This window comes from Ctenopharyngodon idella, chromosome 9, assembly GCF_019924925.1.
Source record: "Ctenopharyngodon idella isolate HZGC_01 chromosome 9, HZGC01, whole genome shotgun sequence".
Classification (NCBI taxonomy): domain Eukaryota; kingdom Metazoa; phylum Chordata; class Actinopteri; order Cypriniformes; family Xenocyprididae; genus Ctenopharyngodon; species Ctenopharyngodon idella.
Window position 1 is genome coordinate 25,790,233 of NC_067228.1, and position 18,735 is coordinate 25,808,967.

The following is an 18,735-nucleotide window of genomic DNA, read 5'->3' on the forward strand; positions in this document are numbered from 1 at the left end:
AGCTTAGCAACATGCTAACGTTAAACTATTCAGGTAAAAAAAAGTTAAGTGAAGACATTTAATGCTACAAAAGATTTCTATTTCAAATAAATGCTGTTCTTTTGTACTTTCTAATCATCAAACGGTTTTTACAAAAACATTAAGCATTACAGCTGACATTCTTATTATTGATAATCATAAGATATGTTTTTTGAGCATCAAATTAGCATAATAGAATGATATTGAAGACTGAGTAATGATGCTGAAAATTTAGCTTTTTCATCACGGGAATAAATTACATTTTAAAATATATTCAAATAGAAAACAGCTATTTTAAATTGTAATAATATTTCACACTTTTACTGTATGTTTAATTAAACGCATCCTCGTTGGGCAAAAGAGACTTCAAAAACATTTAAAATTCATACTGAAATTTTTGAATGGTAGTGACTAATGCACAAACTAAGTAAGTATAGATAAATAAATAATAATTTACTTATTTTGTGTCTGAACATCTTCCATCTCTGACGAAAGCCTTATTATTCTTCTGTGTTGTGGTTTGTTGTTTTAAATCAGGTAAGGCCTAACTCCAGCATGTAAGGACTTTGATAGGAAATATTAGTGTTGTTTGGACAGATTAAGAGTCCAGATGAAGCATGTGACATTCACACACTGAAGGCTCCATGTGTGTAAAACACCCAGCCTCTGCAGATCTGCAGGAGTTAGCTTCTCTCTCTGTCAGTACGCGCAGGCCTGCCACACTGTAGCACTGCAAATGAGCTCTGGATTAATGTCATCATGTGCCAGCTCCAAATGCCACCAGCACGTCACCACGCTCACAGTCTCCAGGGCCTTGCTCGTGTGTGTGCCCATCTTAAGTGAGCATGACTGTCTGAGGCCTATGTGTGAAGCTATCATCTTACTGCACTAATACACTTTTTTTCTGTTTTTTAACTGTCCACCACTGTCACAATCCATCATTCATCACTAAGGGGCTGTTCACACAGAACACATTTTTTCCATTCCACTGTGGTACGTTTGTATTGTTTTTCAATGTAAACGGGCTAGATGGATGCCATTAACCATTGCGCTCACACCTCGCGTCTTTTGCAGCATCTCGCACATTTTAAAATTGTGGTGCTCAAGTTAAAGGAAGTTTAACTTTTACAAAAACGCATCTCTAGAACTTGCGCTTTTTTATTTCACTGACTCAAGTCTCACATTTTTAACAGGAAAAAAAGTGTTCTATGTGAACCCAACGTAAGGTTGTCACGATACCGAGACCATTACCAGTGAAATTTGAGGATAGTTGCCAAAACTGCTCCTTTAGTCATAAAATTGATTATAATATTAATATAAATATTAACTAATTAAATTAAAACAGTGGCATTTTGCTTACAAGTATTTCTTAAGTAAGCTTTATTTTTGTCAGTAATTATTCAGTATAAAAAAAAACCAGTATAATACAGTTAAGTAAGATTGGATTGGATTTCTCTGTCACATTATTAGAAGGCATTAGTGTTTATCACAGAGTATGCATGCTAATACAGATAGGGGCATTGTGCAGGTATGATATTTGTCTTCAGTACTGTGGAAAGACTGGTATCATTGTGGAAAACATTTGCATTTCCTCCAAGTTATCAAATGGATGTAATGGCAGCATTTTCAGAATCCATTCAGGTCAGGAGAAATGTTGATTATAAAAATATTTTTTTAAGAAATTCTTTCAATAAATAAATGTATATATTTACAATTACAATGTATGAAATATTTTTTGTTTGCAAAGTATTTTTATGCTTATTAATGCTTGTATGAATCAAAAATTCATATTTCTTCTGTTGTGATCAATTCGAAATGTTTGACCTTGTAGTAGACCTCAACATTTCTCATTTTATTTAGTTTAACTTGATGTACTAAAATAACTAAATCTACAACTGAAATAAAAATAATTAAATAAAAATATATATAGACATATTTAAAACAAACAGTATCTAATAAAAAAGACAACCACAACAAAATTACTAAAACTTTAACTAAAATGGAAATGGAATTCAAAATATTACAAAAAAAAAAAAAAAGTGCTCAGTCGTTGTACTTGTCAGATAGTCTCTTCCTGTCTAAGAGAGTGGTTCTTGCAAAAACTGCGAAAGTTAGAGATCTTTGATGTGTAATAAGGTCATCTAGTGTTTTGTTCTGTCTCTGTTATTCTTCAAATATAATGCTGACTCAAGTGCATCTCAATGTCCTCAGATAACTCCTACAAAAGCTTATTTCACCTCTGAAAAGCTGTTTGCCTTGCATGTCAATCAGGCCTGCCTGAAATGGCCCGGGGAGGAGACAGGAAGCTGCGGTCTTACCCCTCTCTGTGATCTGTCATCCTCCACAAACGTCTGCTTTACCTCTGTCTCAGGAGGGATTCATTATATGAACAGGCATTAGCAAACGCCCGCTGAGAGGTTTGCTCTCTGCAAATCTAATAAGCACTTACAGGCGAACCAAAGCAGTAGAGGATCAAGGCTGAGGAAGGAAATGTGCTTTTTAAAGAGTTTACACGAGTGACACCACATAAATATTTTATTGGAGATGGCGACGTGACATGATGTACAGCTGTGTGCTGGCAAGGCGCTGTGCTTAAGGCAAAGACAGTGATTCATTGCACTTATAATTGCTTGAGCTGTTGTTGTAGATGGAGTAGAGGACTTGCCTGCGCTCTTCTGCAGGCTGACAGCTGCGTATTGCGGCTACAGGTCTGTTGCGTGTTCGCAGAAAGGGTGTGATATGTGATGCGGGAAAGAAAAGTGTTTTGTTTGTTTGGACCTGTTTCACTATGTTTCTGTAAAATGAGACAAGTACAGAATCATTCCGTTATGCTCCTGATGAGCAAGAGAATATGATGTCATGTGCTGGCTCAGCTGTAACTAATGGCTGCTGGAAAACTTGCCAGAGTGTCTCCTCAGTCTTTCATACAAGTACTGTTAATGCATTACGGTCCATTCATTCAGTCTTTTAACACTGGGTGGGTAGGATATTATGTTGTACATTAAGGAAACTGTCAAAGCAAATGGTTTTGGTTTGATATCTTTTTTCCTCTCGTTTGATTGGGCACATAAATGTTTGTCTGTGTGGGAAAAGTGGGTATTTTGGTGTTAAACAAAACTTTGCTTGTTTACATGGTTATTTATACAATGTAATGCCTGCTGTGATGTTACAAATGTGTAATGGTCCATAAACAGAGCCCTGTTGCACCCCTACTACAAAAGGGCTCTAATCTTTACATAATCTAAGAGGAATATTTTGTTTCATAATATCATAATTTCTCAATTATGTTTAATGTAAAGCTGACAATTCTGTGCTAGTGTCACAAAACAGGTAATAAACAGGTTTCTTGAACACTCCTTGGGCCAGATTTACTAAACGAGGCAAATTTGCATTGGAGCGCAATTCCACAAATGCGCCGATGGGAGTGGCAAGTTTTGCACGTGATCTACTGCTGACGTGCAAAATAAAGATCACAGATGCAGTCAAATCATTTACATAATGACCAGCGCAATCTACCAAGAACAGCGCAAATTAGCATTGGGTAGCAAATAAGCAGAGCTGATGCTCATCAGGTGCGAGTCAACACAGACGCAACTATAATCTGAGAAACACGTACACATATAATATCACTTGCCAAGCCATGCTGGCCTAATATATATATATATATATATATATATATATATATATATATATATAGGCCCCTCCAGTTCGCACCTGTGGGAGTTAGGGTTAACACGCACAGCTCTTACTAGCCTATGTCTGTTATATACGCGTAGGCTAGTAGTCGCTGTGCGTGTAAACCTCACTCTCCTGATCTCAAGAGATGCTCTAGCGACTGATGCTAGAGGTTGCAGCCTTTAGCCTCCTTGTTAGAGCGTTCGACTCCCATGCGGGCCCGGGTTCGGGCAAAATGACAAACACAACAAAATTACTAAAACTTTAACTAAAATGCCAACAGGAATTCAAAATATTACAAAAAAACAAAAAAAAAGAATATCAGTGATACTACAATAACACTGGTCATTACTTTTGTTTCATCGCAACTTTATAGTATTATATTAGCTTAGCAACATGATAAAAGCTAACTGTTAAGCCATGTCCAAAGACTGTAGATATACAAAGCAACATGCAAAATGGCGGTATAAGTCCTGCCTTCTAAATAAAACAGCCAATCGCCAGTTGGTAAAGTCATCACGAGATGGAAAATTTGATATTTTCCCATTCAAAGAGATAGGAGCTGTATCTGCATGACTGAAATAGCTGCTCAAGAGGCGTTTCAAAGATGGCCGCGGAGTGAAATGACTTGCCTTAAAGGGACTTTAGCCATGTCTCCAGTGTGCTTTGTGTTTGTAGTGTTTCCTTCATGTAAAAGTGCTCCAAATCAATCACACATGAGGTTCCATGTGAGTTAATTTGGTGCCTTAAAAGACAGCTCCCTAAATAGGCGGTAAACAGCAAGGCAGCTCACTGGATTTTGTAACAGAGCATTTGAATGACTTTTTTTTCCACATTTTGTCACTGTTGTGATTTCAGGCTTCTCTGCACTTAAACGTCACAAAAAAACAAAAAAACAATCCAAATTGTGGTCAGTCGTTGTACGTGTCAAACAGATAGTCTCTTCCTGTCTAAGAGAGCGGTTCTTGCAAAAACTGCGAAAGTTAGAGATCTTTGATGTGTAATAAGGCCGTCCAGTGTTTGATTTTGTCTCTATTATTGTTCAAATATAATGCTGACTCAAGTGCATCTCAATGTTCAGTTCAATTCAATTCAATTCAATTCAATTTATTTCCACTTCATCTGTACATGTTTACACATACACATATACACACATGCACATATAGCACAACTATATATAATATTCAACATTTACATGCGCATAAGTGCAGATATTATTTCAGACACTGTGGAAAATGGACACCCTAAGAAGCTATACAGCTTATGGCCGGGGTCCAAGAATAAAAAATAAAAATAAAAAAATAAAAAAATAAATAAAAAGAATAAGAATAAAGGGTCATGATTTTTGTATAGGTCTAGTACAGTAATATAACATTTTTATATGCAGTTTACACATCATTACATCATGTAAGCACTGCATACTTCCCTGCCACATATACAAGGAGAAATACAATGAAGGTAGAACCTCAGCCGCGATATCAGTCATATACTATAATTTTCCAGCAGCTTACATTTTAAATTTCTTTTAAATATGGATAATGAGGCAGTTTAATATCATTGTCTAACTCATTCCATATTTGTAGTCCTCTATAGCAGACACTGAAACTAGTACATTTTAAGTTCCTGATTTTCCCTTTTAAAAGAGACTTTTTCCTTGTATCATGTTGGTGCGAAGATGAGTATAGTGGAATAAGTTCGCACAATCTGCTGTTTAATTTGTGAACAGCGCTATACATTATACAAGCATTATGATAAAAGTTACTTTCAGGAAGCTTTAGAAGACCATATCTATGGAAGAGAGAATTTGTCGGGGAATTTGGCATGGACCAGGTAATTGCTCTTAAGGCTTTCTTTTGTATTACCTGAAGTCTTGCAGTGTAAGTAGGATATGTGTTGTTCCATATCACATTACAATAATTCAGGTAAGGCTCAAACAGAGATCTGTACAATGTCAACAACGCTTCAAATGGAAGCAGATAACCGACAATTTTGGATAATTTTTTAACAAGCTCGTCAATGTGCTTTTTAAAGTTTAGAGAATGATCTATAAAAATTCCTAGAAATTTTGTCGAGTCTACTTTTTGGATAGCTCTGTCATCTATCATTATATTTATATTATAATTTATGTCATCACGTCTGTTTGGACTGAAGACAATATAAGAGGTTTTGCTAATATTTAAAGACAGTTTGTTGCATTTGAATCATATGTTGAGCTTTGCCAATTGCTCATTTAGACATTTTTCCAGTTGGTCCATATTTTTATGAGATATAAACAGGTTTGTATCATCGGCGAAAAGTATTTTGTGAATGTCGCTGGAACAATGAACAAAGTCATTAATATAAATTGTCCTCAGATAAGTCCTACAAAAGCTTATTTCACCCCTGAAAAGCTGTTTATATACCCAGACTCGGGTTATATATATATATATATATATATATCAGCCTGGTCTCATTGTTAATACGTAGGTATTAATACGTAACTTTCAAAGACACAAAACGTACATTTTTGTACGTTTAGAAAGGTGCTAAAACGTACAATATTGACGTAATTATGGCACTAAAACGTAAAAATACTTACGTTTTTACAGCGAAAAAAACGTAAAATATTTACGAATCTTATCATGTCTCAAAGATATATGTATAATTTCCCTTTTATCGTTTTGTAGATAAATGTAAGATCCCTAAACCCCATCCCGAACCTAAAAACCTACCCATTTTATACAGAATGTTAAAAGAATAAAACATAATGGGCAGAAATGTGTAGGAAAATGACAATTTTAGTAAAAATATAACATTAAAACGATATTTTGAGCCACTAATCCTACACCTACCCCTAAACCTACCCATAGCCATTTCTTTAAACTACCTACTAATATAAATAAAAGAGTGACAGACAAACAAGCGTAATCACAATAATTTTTTTTTTTTTTTTGCGAAAATGTCAAAAGTGGTACCAAAAGTAGTTCAAATGATGATGATGAGTTCCAGTCAGTCTTCTCTGGCGGTAATAGTTTTTTATAGGGTACAGAGCAGAATTTAATTTATTAATCCATGAAAATATGATGAATCCGGCTTCTCTCCGTGAAGGCGCGACACTTATTTCAAATGTCAATCCACTCAAACACGGCATGTCGCAATCTGTGACGAAGCAGGTGAGAACCAATGAGCGTTTGATATCAGTGCCGTAAACCATGTCGTAACGCTTTTCGAGGGTGGCGCTACTTTCAAATTTGAATCATAACGAGCGCGAGCTTTGACTGTGGCGGTTGCTGTTGCTGAGAATCAAAATAAAGATCGATGGATAAAGGGCTGAATTTAGATCTGTTCCTTACAAACATATGGATTCTAAAGATTGGGAGTACAGCGAACAAATAAAATTGATGTGATTTGTGAATTTATGTTGTGCTTTGGTGGTGTATCTTATGGTTGTATTGTCAGTCGCTGCAGGAGAAAACGCCTTCTGTGTCGCACAGCAAACAAACTAAATATTACAAAATGGTTAAACAATTACAGAAAATTTATTCATAAGGTTTTAAATTGTAGTCTTGTTTAACATTATGCAATCCTCCGAAACGAGCAGCACAAGTCACAAACAGAATTGTTATTTCGTATTAAGTAGATGAGTAAACTGCTTTCAATAAATTCGACTAAAAACAACATTAAATCAATAAAGCCACGATTTTAATATTAATACATGGGAATTCATATACATTCACACTTTACGTTACATGATTTACGTTTTTATTGCTGTTAATACGTACGTATTTTTACGTTTTAGTCCTCTAAATACGTCAATGTTGTACGTTTTTGTGTGTATGAAAACGTAAGTAAATGTACGTGTGGTAGAACCACAATTTACGTAAAAATACACACGTATTCTCATGAGATCACGTTGATATATATATATATGTGTGTGTGTGTGTGTGTGTGTATATATATATATATATATAGCCTATATGCCAACATGGCTTGGCAAACAATATGTTCAGATAACGTCTTCCTCTGGCATTCCAAAGAAATTAATATGAGTGGGAAAATATGAGTTAAAAAAAAAAAAAAGAGGGAGGAAAAAAAGCGTTTTGATCACAATGCAGGGACATAGTGTTTACACAGTGAAATCAACCTATGAGTGATTTACTTAGACATTTATTTGTATATTAAGCTGGGAAAAATAAACTTCACACTGTAGTACCAACTTTGTCTTAAAATTTCTTTGACGAAAGAAAAGTAGGAACTATATATAAGCAGTGTGGATAGCATGGTGTTTCTAAACGAGGTTGTCTGCCTTACTGTTGGTCAGTGATGTTATATACATAATACAACATAAAACAAAACAATGTAGAGAGATGTTTTGACTCTGTAAGTGACACAAAGAAATGACAAGGGCTGCAAGGTTGCCAAGATACAAAGGTGGGAGAGCTTAAGCGATGACTGTTACCGTGGTACTGATGATGTAATCAATTGCAATGGACACCCGGGCTCAAGCACTAACAGCTCCCCTTCTGTACTTTTCTCTCTGCACAGACTGTCTACAAACACTGGCTCTGTGCCCAGTTCTTCCACACCACACAGATGCACTGCAGCAACAGGATCCCCTGCAGGAAGTACTGCCTGGAGGTCCAGCAGAGGTGTCCTTTCATATTGCCTGACAATGATGAACTCATCTATGGTGGAAGCCCCAGTTTTATATGCACAGGTGGGCAGTTTGACCTTTTCTCATACAAACACATCATCAGTGGTTTCCTCTTCTTGAAAGAACTAAACTATTAGCTGATTTTATTGTAACTTTAAAACAGAATGTTTATATATGTAAGCAATATGGTACGAGAGGCTGTGCCCTTCAGCCGTGACTTATTCACGATACAGCACTAGCCTCGAGTACCTTATTGCTTTTATAAAACGGTTACGTTACCACACAATACAAATATTAAAGGCAAAAATATGTAACAATGCAACTTTCGTGAAGTAAACTCTTACTAAAAGCCTTCCTTCCGCCGGAAAAAAATAGTCCCTGACCGTGAACAGCAACAGAAGTTACATTATTACGCCATTAGATGGCAGCAAAGAATGTCTTTAAGAGTGTGTCAGTCAGTAGCGAAGACTTTTACATTGAAAAGACTGAATTGTTGTGAACATGCAGGGCTCTACGGTAACATTTTTCTTTAGGAGCACTTGTGCTCCTAATAGAAACAAATTAGGAGCACAGTCAAAAATTTAGGAGCACTTTCTGATCTATAACATACATTATTACAGGGCGATATCTGCCCCTTTAAATTAATTTCCTGGGGCATTTGTACCATTATAAGAGCAATTTTTCTAATCTTATTAAATGTATGCATCATATTTAATCAATTTCTTCAATTAAAATAGAAAATTTGTTTTTAAATGTTAAACAATAAATCCAGTTACAACAATAAGACCCAATCAGACTGTTACCAATCAAAAGAAATCATCAAAAAATCCATCTTTGCACTGCAGAAGTGGCACAGAAGCTCCATCTGCAAGTGGTATTATTTAGACATTTACATAGACTGCTCAATGCAGCTCATTGGTAAATAATGTTGTACGAATGTTTTTAAATATAATTTTTTTAATTTAGAAATCTGTAAAAAAAAAAAAAAAAAGAATCTTTAAAAGTTTAATATTTTAAGTAAAAACAGTCTATGTAATGTGTAAATATGAAAATAAAACAGCCAGTAGGTGGCGGTAAATCTTAATGTGTGAGTCATTCATTCAGTCGTTCAAAATGCAGATTCATTCAGGAATCAACGTTTGCTTGGAGAAAAACAATCGAGCAAAAACAGACAGTACTGTGGCTAAAATTTTGTAACTTAATATTAGCTTGTTTATTGGTATCACATTTGCAATCATGCCAATACTCGGAGAAACAGGAGTATACTCGTGTGATAGTACTTAACTTACGGATATTAGGCTTGCTGAGATCGACTGTGTTACCGGTGTTCAGCAGCAACACCGGTTATATCAATTGCCCACCATGACCGCAGCACCGCCCCCACTGTCGTTTTGATTTTTTTTATAGTAATAATAATCATTTAGTTTAGTTAGAAAATAGACACTACAGTTAAAAACTGAACGCGTCTGCTCAATTCAGTGAGCCAAACGAGAGTCACAGCACAGATCAGCAGCAGGAGTCAGATTTCACCTCACTTCGCCCATTTCGCCTCACTTTTCTGAATGACAAGACGAGGGATTGAAAAGCAAATCATTTGGTTGAAAAGAAAAATGTAAAAGCGCATATTTAAGCGAGTTTGTCATTGTACTGTTTTGTTGTTGTGTTTTTCATTAAGGATAATAATGAACCCACCCACCATTCAAGCAATTGCTGCCTCCGAATTGCCTCTACTTCAAAAGTGAAAGTAATATGCGCACGGGCATTCAAAACGGTGCATGTGTTTTTATTAATCAATTTTTGGAGGCATTTTTGCCCCAAGCCGCCATTAATTTCCGACATTGATTACGATAATCCAAATGTAGTGTTTACAATTAATTTGACTGCAAAGAAACAGCAGCATGAGACGGTCTGGTAAGTGCGCGTGGCTGCGTCACACCGGTTGCACCTTGTAAACAATCTTTGGAGTGTAGTCCGAGCACATGTCTTTTGCTCTGGCTCTGCTGACTGAAGCAAAGTCTTTGAATTAAGGCATGAGAAGCAGCCGATTGCAGTATGAAACATAACATGTTGTTAAGTTTAGATGCATTTTGGGAGTTGTACTTTTTATTCCGATTGTAGATCTATTCATGAGAATCGATCAGGTCACTCGCACCAGTGCGCCTAAATATTTTTTCACAGTCGCATGCAGTTATTTTCAGGCACAAATGCTAGTGAAATGTTGAGCCCTGAACATGGAACAAGACGCAACTGACAAATGCTTTGACTAGCGACTGTCAGTCACGGGAAAACCCCTTAACTGTTAAAAGGACAAGATAATACATCGGACATTTAAACAGATTTTTCATTATGAACATAGGACTGACCTGAAGGAAAATGCTAAATCTGAATGCAGGTGATAAACTCACTCACTCGATCTTTTTCTCACAATACTCTTCTACATAATACATTAAGCTTCAATGAACAATATCAATTGAGAACATACAGTTTAAGTTGCTAAGAGTGCTTGCTAAGGGTGTTGTGTAATGATACACAGAACCGCTGGGTGAAGCGGTCATAGCCGTGTTTTATCGTGAATAAAACACAGCTTTTGACCAATCAGAATCAAGGACAGGAACCATTTTATAAATATATATATATATATATATATATATATATATATATATATATATATGAGAGGAGTACAGCAATATCAGCAGGCATTTCCAATATCATTGAAGTAGATAGTGTTTTCTGGTATGAGGTCACCTTTTAAAGAAACTGATTTCAGACTAGCTTCCAATTAACCAAAATGTCATGCCAGATGATGTAGAACAAATTCAGGTGAACTTTGGAGACTACAAATGACTACAATGCTTATTTCTCAGTAGAAACTGAGTCATAAATTGGGAGAAAAAAAAAGCCAAAATTACAATTTTTTTCCACCCAACCACACACTCAGAACTGTGGGATATATCATAGACAGTAAAGGGTATATTTATGTTTCAAGGAACTACCAAATGAAGCCATCACACTAGACAGGATGTTACGCAAACATTGGATTTGGACCTCCATCAACTGCCTGAACTGGCAGTATTTTCCATTGGCGTTGTTGATTTTATTAAACACTTGGTCTCTGTTGCCACCATGTGGCTAAAACAGGAACTTCAATTTTTCCATGTTTCTGCTTTACACTCTCATTGGATGAATGAGCATGATCATATCCTATTTGCACAAAATTTGAGTTGACTCAGTGGATACAATAAATACTTTATCTTTATATTATCCTCCATTTGATTTGAATAATTATGCCGATCATGAGTAGGCTGTGAATACAGAGGGCATGAAATAGGCTTTCTCTGCTGTGAATGTTGAGAACTATAGGGCTTGTATACACAAACGCTGTTTGTCAGGATATGCTCCTCTCCTAATCCCAGAGGCATGCTGAGTGGTGCATGTGAATGAGTGCTTTGGCCTCCCAATGGCCTGCAGGCTTGTGCTATAATGAGACAGATTGATGATAAATGGGGGATTGAGAGCAGAACCACACAGACTGGCTGAGTGGTCAGGCTGTAATTACCTGCCCTTTAATTGCTTTGAGTATCCCCACTTAACACGGACTCGTCTCACAGTGCTAAACTTCATCATCATCACAACATGACAATAAACACCTGTCATGAATGATGTATGTGTGGAGAGGTCAAGTGGAAAAGTATACAGTATAATGAACCATATTAAAGGAACAGTTCACCAAAAAATAAAAATTGTGTCAGTTTACTCACCCTTATGCCATTCCAAAACTGTGTGCTGTTGTTGTTTTTTTCTGTAAGAAATGAAAGGAGATATTTTGAAGAATGTGAACTATTCAAAAAAGGATTTATTCAGAACTACATATACAGTAAATTATGACTGTATTCATGCATACAATGACCTGACTACACTTCTTCTATTATTAGCATGTTTTTAATTTCATTTTGATCTTTTTTTTTAGGGGGCATACAGTAAACAATGTCAGGCATGACACATTCTGATGTCATTATGAAGTAAAATGCCTTATTAAATTTGTTTTCCATAATCCTCTTAGAAAAATAATATTTTTACAATAATACTTCACTGCTTATTAATCAGACCTGACTCTAATATCATAATTGTCTGAAATGAAACTTTCAACTTCTGATTCCAAGACATTTTTTAGAAGAAAAAATTGCTCTTACCAATTGATTAATATATAAAAACTTTTTCTTTTTTTCCCCCACCAAATCAAAGTCATGTGGTGTGATCAACAAAGCCATGTGATCCAACTAACATGCAGAAACATGAGAGAATAATGATAATATAAAAAAACAGGCACTGATATCATAGGGAGGACCCCCGCATGATTGTGTCAAGGCCAATAAGTTTCTTAAAATATCAGATAATTTGACCTTTTTATGACCAGGCAATGTCATGTGGTGTAACCAACATGGAAAAATATCAAAGAGGACCCCTGCAGACCCTCATGACTTTGTGTCAAGGTCAATATATCTCCTAAAATATCAGATTATTTTACCTATTTATGAAAGGCAATGTCATGTGGTGTAACCAACATGGAAAAATATCAAAGAGGACCCCTGCAGACGCTCATGACTTTGTGTCAAGGTCAATAAATCTCCTAAAATATCAGAATTTTTACCTTTTTACGGCAAGATGAGGTTAGTTCAGGATGTAAAATGTCATCTGGTGTGACATCTCAAAACCGTAATGACATTTATGAATTAACAATTCATGAAAAAACATGAAAAATAGAATTTAAAACATTTCCTGTAAATAATCATTAAGATGTGTACACTCACAGTTAATAATAATTTGTTATTTGTAAAGAAAAAAAAATGTTACCTTGAAAAAAGATTCTCAAAAAAGTAATTATTAAGATGTGTGCACTTGTTACTTTTTACTCAATGGTCACACCACATGACAGTCGTTAAATGAAAACTTTTTTTGAGTATTATGATCAAAGTTTTTCCAAGCAACATGAATACAAGTAGTACATTTCTAAGAACTAGATTTTGAAAACAACTTTTCCTTTATTGTGAACGCTCATTAATCATCAACCCTAACGTGTGTCTTTTGCCGGCCTAGGGCTCCAAGAGGACAACCCTTCAGACGCAGAGACAGAGTGCTGCGATGTCCGATGGGACAGCAGGGCGGACAACAGCTCCAAAGGCACTCTCAAAAGAACTCACCCGTCGTGTCAGCACGGGACATCCCTGACCTCGTCAGCGGCCTCTAGACTGTGCAACAGCAGACTCAAACTCTGCCTGCTGGTCCTCGTCCTCCTTCATACTGTTGCCACTCTCACTGCATCCCACAATCCCACTGGGTTCAACCTCACCTCCAGCTCCTCCAACGAGGAATGACGGAATAGCCACTCAGTAACAGTGCCGATTCCAGTGACGTGACGGACCGTGGGTAACTTGCTGGTACAGAAACTGTGGACATGCAATCAAAGCAAACCAAGCAAACTGACGAAGCTAAACAAACACTGGACAAATCCAATCAAGCAACAAGAACAAGGGACAACACCGTAGCCTTTGTTGAAAGAGGCTTCTAGGGGGCGGAGTTCTCTCGCACCACGTTTTTTACACTGTGTCAATGGTTTGGATTTCTGTTGCACTAGATGACTACAGGATCTAATTCATGTTTCTTTTCTTTTCATTTGGGTCTTTGTGCAGAAAGGATTGGCAGAGATGGATGAGTTAAATGTACAGTATCCAAGTGAATATTCAAGACTGAGTGCGCGTCTATGTGAGCGAACGGATGAGTGCGTGTGTGCATGTGTGCCTGTGCTTGCATCCGTGTGTCCACTTAGATGTTCTTCTCGTTTCTATTCGTAATCACAAACTCTCTGAATGCTGCTCTATTCATTACGAGGGTTTCTATTGCCGTTTATTCATTGACAAATCTGCCTAGACAAATACCAAGACACCCAACAAAAAGCCCAGGTTCAAACTCAGATTCTCCTGTAACCTTATTAAGGTAGCCTGATGTTTTTGTTGCTTGTATGATGTCATTTCCTGCAAGGTCAGGTCAGTAGCTTTGGGGGTCTGGAAACATTAATGTCACCCAGTTATTTGCTTAAGTGCTTGACTGAAAAGGTCTTTGTTGGGATGTTATGTGGTATCCAGACTTCTGTTATTTTCTCCCCTCAATCTGCAAAAAGACGTCCACAAATCTGTTTTAATGTTATATATTATATTAAGATATTATATTATCTACCCTATATTCTCTAATTGCATGTTAGATCCAGAGTTTAGACTATGCTGCTAAAGTTTTAAAGAAATAAATCCAAACAATCTGAAAAAGAGGAGCTCTCACTCCGAGTGCCATCCAAATTGCTGTTTGGCAGCATGAACCCAGCCAATCAGAGCTTACGAGACAAATTACCCCAATCACACAGAGAGGATCCATCATTCCTTATTACAGTAAAGGGCTTACCCATCATCTACACACATTCACATTCATGTGGCATGAAAAACTCAGCGAAAACAATGTTAATTTGTTACAGAGATAGTCACGTCAGCAGGAAGTTGGGGAGCTCAAATTTGTGGCTCCAGATAGAAGAACAAAGGCCCGTCTCAGGTGGCAGGGCGTAAGGTATCTGGTTCTTTGTGAGAAAGAGAGGGAAAAGTTAAGGGCTGATATATTATTATTTTATCTTTTTTTTTTTTTTTCTACAGGTATGCTCTAATGAGGATGTGTCACTGTGACACACACAAAACGAAGCCTTGAGTTTAACTAAGTTCTCGACAGCCTCAGTGTGAACCTGTTAATATTACAGGCGACACACCTTTGTTTCCATCTCATACAGTAGGACATGACTAATGATTAATGTTAGATACACATACATACACATTACATATATCAGTCACAGCTAGCTTTAAGGCTAACTATGCTAACTAGTGTTTTGTAGCCATATTTGTGTAAAACAGGCCAACATAATGGAACAAAATAGGAATAAAATGGAGCACATACATGCCATTTCATTTTATTCCCTGCCTTTAGCCTAAAAATAAGAATATAAAAAATAATCTCTAGATTGTCTGTATTAGGGATGCGGTTACATATGCTGAAATTCCGTGGACAAAATACAGTCAATCCGCATGATCTGGAATTTCACATGAAGCAAAAGTTTTTCGAACGTGAATTTCGCCACGGATTCAGATTTGTTAACCTTTGAACACTCAAATGTGTCGTGTTAACCAATATTAAGCTGCTTAGTTTGGAAGTGACCTCTGAAAAAGCTGTGCTTTCGCTATACTTTTGCACCTTTTTGAATGCAAAGTTTCGCTAATGTGACCGCTACATTTGGAAAGCAGTGATCGCAATATGTATTACTACCAAATGCTACACCATTAAACTCTAAATATCGACTCTGAGGCAAATTTAACAACCTTAATTTTAAGAGACGAAATCAATCCATTTACCCTTTTGTGGTTTAAGCTACCATTAGCGGTGACTTTTTGAGGTGTCAAAAGCACAAAGTGATTCTTTTTGTTGTTGATGTTTTCTGAAACAGACTGCTAATGCAGTTCAGTTTAGCTGATAAAAAGGCATTTGACCTAAACGGGAAGAGAAAGAAGCTAATTTCTTTCCATTGTTTTTAAATTTCAGATTTTTCAACTAAATGTACTCAGAGAGCTAATTGTTGGCTGTTCAGGGTTTTTGAATTTGGGCTTGTTGAATTTTATCCAACATATTTGATATTAATAATGGCTTTTAATATCCTCACCATTACAGCTTTGATTCATTGCTCTTAGGCTCATCTTGTCATCTCTCCTATCTAATGTTCTCATTAATACATGAGTATATTTCAAATTAAACCAATATGTTACCAGAAACGCCATAGCCAGTGCTATGTGTACAATGCTATGCCACGCTTGGGGATGTGCTTTAGTTAAAATAGCATGACCAGGAAAGTTTGACCATATGATAAGGCACGACGGCGATGTATAAGTGCAGTCTGGCAAGCTGAGGCCTTCGCTAATGAACAATTAGAGGAAAGAACAGAGAGATACAGTATACCCTCCTGAGAGCTTATTAGTTGGTTTATAACCCATCAACATTCAACTCAGACCACCTGTTCTGAAACAGCAGACGGATCAGAAATGATTCTCTCTGTCCATCTCCAAACAAAACTAATTCAACTTCTCCAAGTGGGCCTGATGGTATAGGAGATGAGATAGAGAGAGATGGGCTAATGACAACAGCTTAGCACCATTATTAATTTTTCAAAGAAGTTCTGTATGTTTGTTATAGCAAGAGAAGCGCACACACATTAACACGATCATACACGCATTTACATGCTTGTTCACTCGGACATCCTTTGTATATATACTTGGTGACGCTCTACAAATCAGGAAGGTTTCGATTTTAACATATGTCAATGCGGTTAGCCTCGTAAATAACTGGTCTAATGCAACAAGTGTTAAATCAGGCACTTTGTTAGACAAAACGTATTTCAGCGTATGACACCAACAATCACAACAAAGCGTCTACTAAAACATCTTCCTAATGGAGAGCGGCGTTGTGGTCGCTCAGATTTGTCATGTTCGTAACATGTTCCTCTGTGTTTGTTGGGATTCAGTCACCACTCAGTATGTCTCAGTGACTAACGAGATTGAATGTAACAGATGCCTGCTAATATCGCTAATCACCACCAAACCTACTATAAGATGTATTTTATGCTTGCACATGTTTTATGGTCATTTCCAAGTACTGATCCAGCTGTGTAAGTAGTACTCCACATTGCGTAATCACTTAGCAAGCAGAAATACTTTCTTTTCTCTTTCGGAATCCTGTGGACCTATGCAGCCCTCAACCTCAGTTGTTTTTCTGTTGTAAATACGTTTTGAGAATGCTAAACAATGTGTGTCTCTGTTTGATTTGGAGGTTTCCTTGTGTTCTGAGTTGGTGTCCTTTTTTAACTCCTCTTTTGTAAGTGTCAGAGATCATTGGTTGGTTTGTGCTGAGATCGATACTGAGAGCGGAGTGGTTTCATCACAAGAACTGTCCTCTTGGTCACAACATCGGCACCTGCAGGCTGTGATGCTGTGTGATGGTATGTGCAAAGCAATGACTTTATGAAAAAAAGATAAAGGTTTAAAGGCATATAGAGATAACATTATGACTATGACTACTGGAAAAAATAATATTATATACTACCGGTATATTGTAATATTATAGATGATTTAGTTCAGTAACCTATTTAATTTTTTTACAAGCAACTTTGATGAAATTATTTATAAAACAATCTCACAAGTTATGATCTTTTCGAAGGTATGATTATACTGCTAAAATGATTAAAGTTGTGTTCTGATGAAATAACAAATATTGTCTGTTCATTTGTGTCTGGGTTGCTCTTTCGTTTTAAGTAACTTTTAGGGCAAAAGAGGTTACAAACCATTATTCCATGGGGAATTCTGCTCATATCCAGCTAAAAAAAATGTTTCCTTTAAGTTATGAAAACATTATTTCAGTAACACTTTACAATAAGGTTAATTTGTTAACATCATTAATGTATTAACTAACATGAACTAACCATGATCAATACATTACTGTATTTGTCAATCTTAGTTAACATTAGTTAATAAAAATACAGCAGTTCATTGTTCATGTTAGTTCACAGTGCTAATTAACTAATGTTAAGAAATACAACTCTTGATTTTAATAATATATTAGTAAATGGTGAAATTAACATTAACAAAGATTAATAAATGCTGTAGAAGTGTAATGTAGTTAACCAATGTTAACTAATGAACCTTATTATAAAGTGTTACCATTATTTATTAATGTTTTCTGATCATTTAAAACTTTTTTTTCTTGGTTATGAGAATGTTAAGGAAATAAATATATTATAAAACAATTTTGACATAATATGCATGTTTATGTTTATCTGACTATTCAGTGAACCATCTGTTTACAGGTCAGACCTGATCGACTGGACTAAAGTGTTAACAGAAGCTAACAGTCATTATGAAAGGACAAAAGTAAAGTCAACAGTCCTGTAAGCTGACACAGAAGTGGACCTGACAGGTTATGCCTGTTTGAGAAGAGATTTGTGCAGATAGTTATCTAGGCTAATTGTTAAAGCAAATATCCAAGGCTAAGCAGTGGACTCTCTCACGGGGTTTTTCCTACATTGAAAACTTTTTGGCGGCAGCCAAAACGAATTTTTGTCCCGCCATGCCTTATTTGATCAGTTATTGTGATTTATGAATGACGCAGATGACTGCTTCACTTGTGATAGGGCGCATATGTTAACTGACGGAGCGGAACGAGCAGAGAGTTCCTCCCTCGTGAACTAAGCACTGGCACTGTGCTCGCTCTCTCTCTCTCTCTCTCTCTCTCTCTCTCTCTCTCTCTCTCTCTCTCTCTCGCACATATTAATCTAAAAC

General features: G+C 36.4%; 1 protein-coding gene across 1 annotated transcript in view; it reads left to right on the top strand.

Annotated features, from left to right (window-relative positions):
- The window catches only part of LOC127519353 (NALCN channel auxiliary factor 1), a 147,983-nt gene extending 130,320 nt beyond the window's left edge, over window positions 1-17,663 (top strand). Inside the window, exons 2-3 of the mRNA XM_051906996.1 lie at window positions 8,218-8,389; window positions 13,421-17,663. Of these exons, the coding sequence (XP_051762956.1) occupies window positions 8,218-8,389; window positions 13,421-13,698 (450 nt within the window). The 3' untranslated portion in view covers window positions 13,699-17,663. The remainder of the gene's footprint in view (window positions 1-8,217; window positions 8,390-13,420) is intronic.
- Window positions 17,664-18,735: the final 1,072 nt, after the last annotated feature.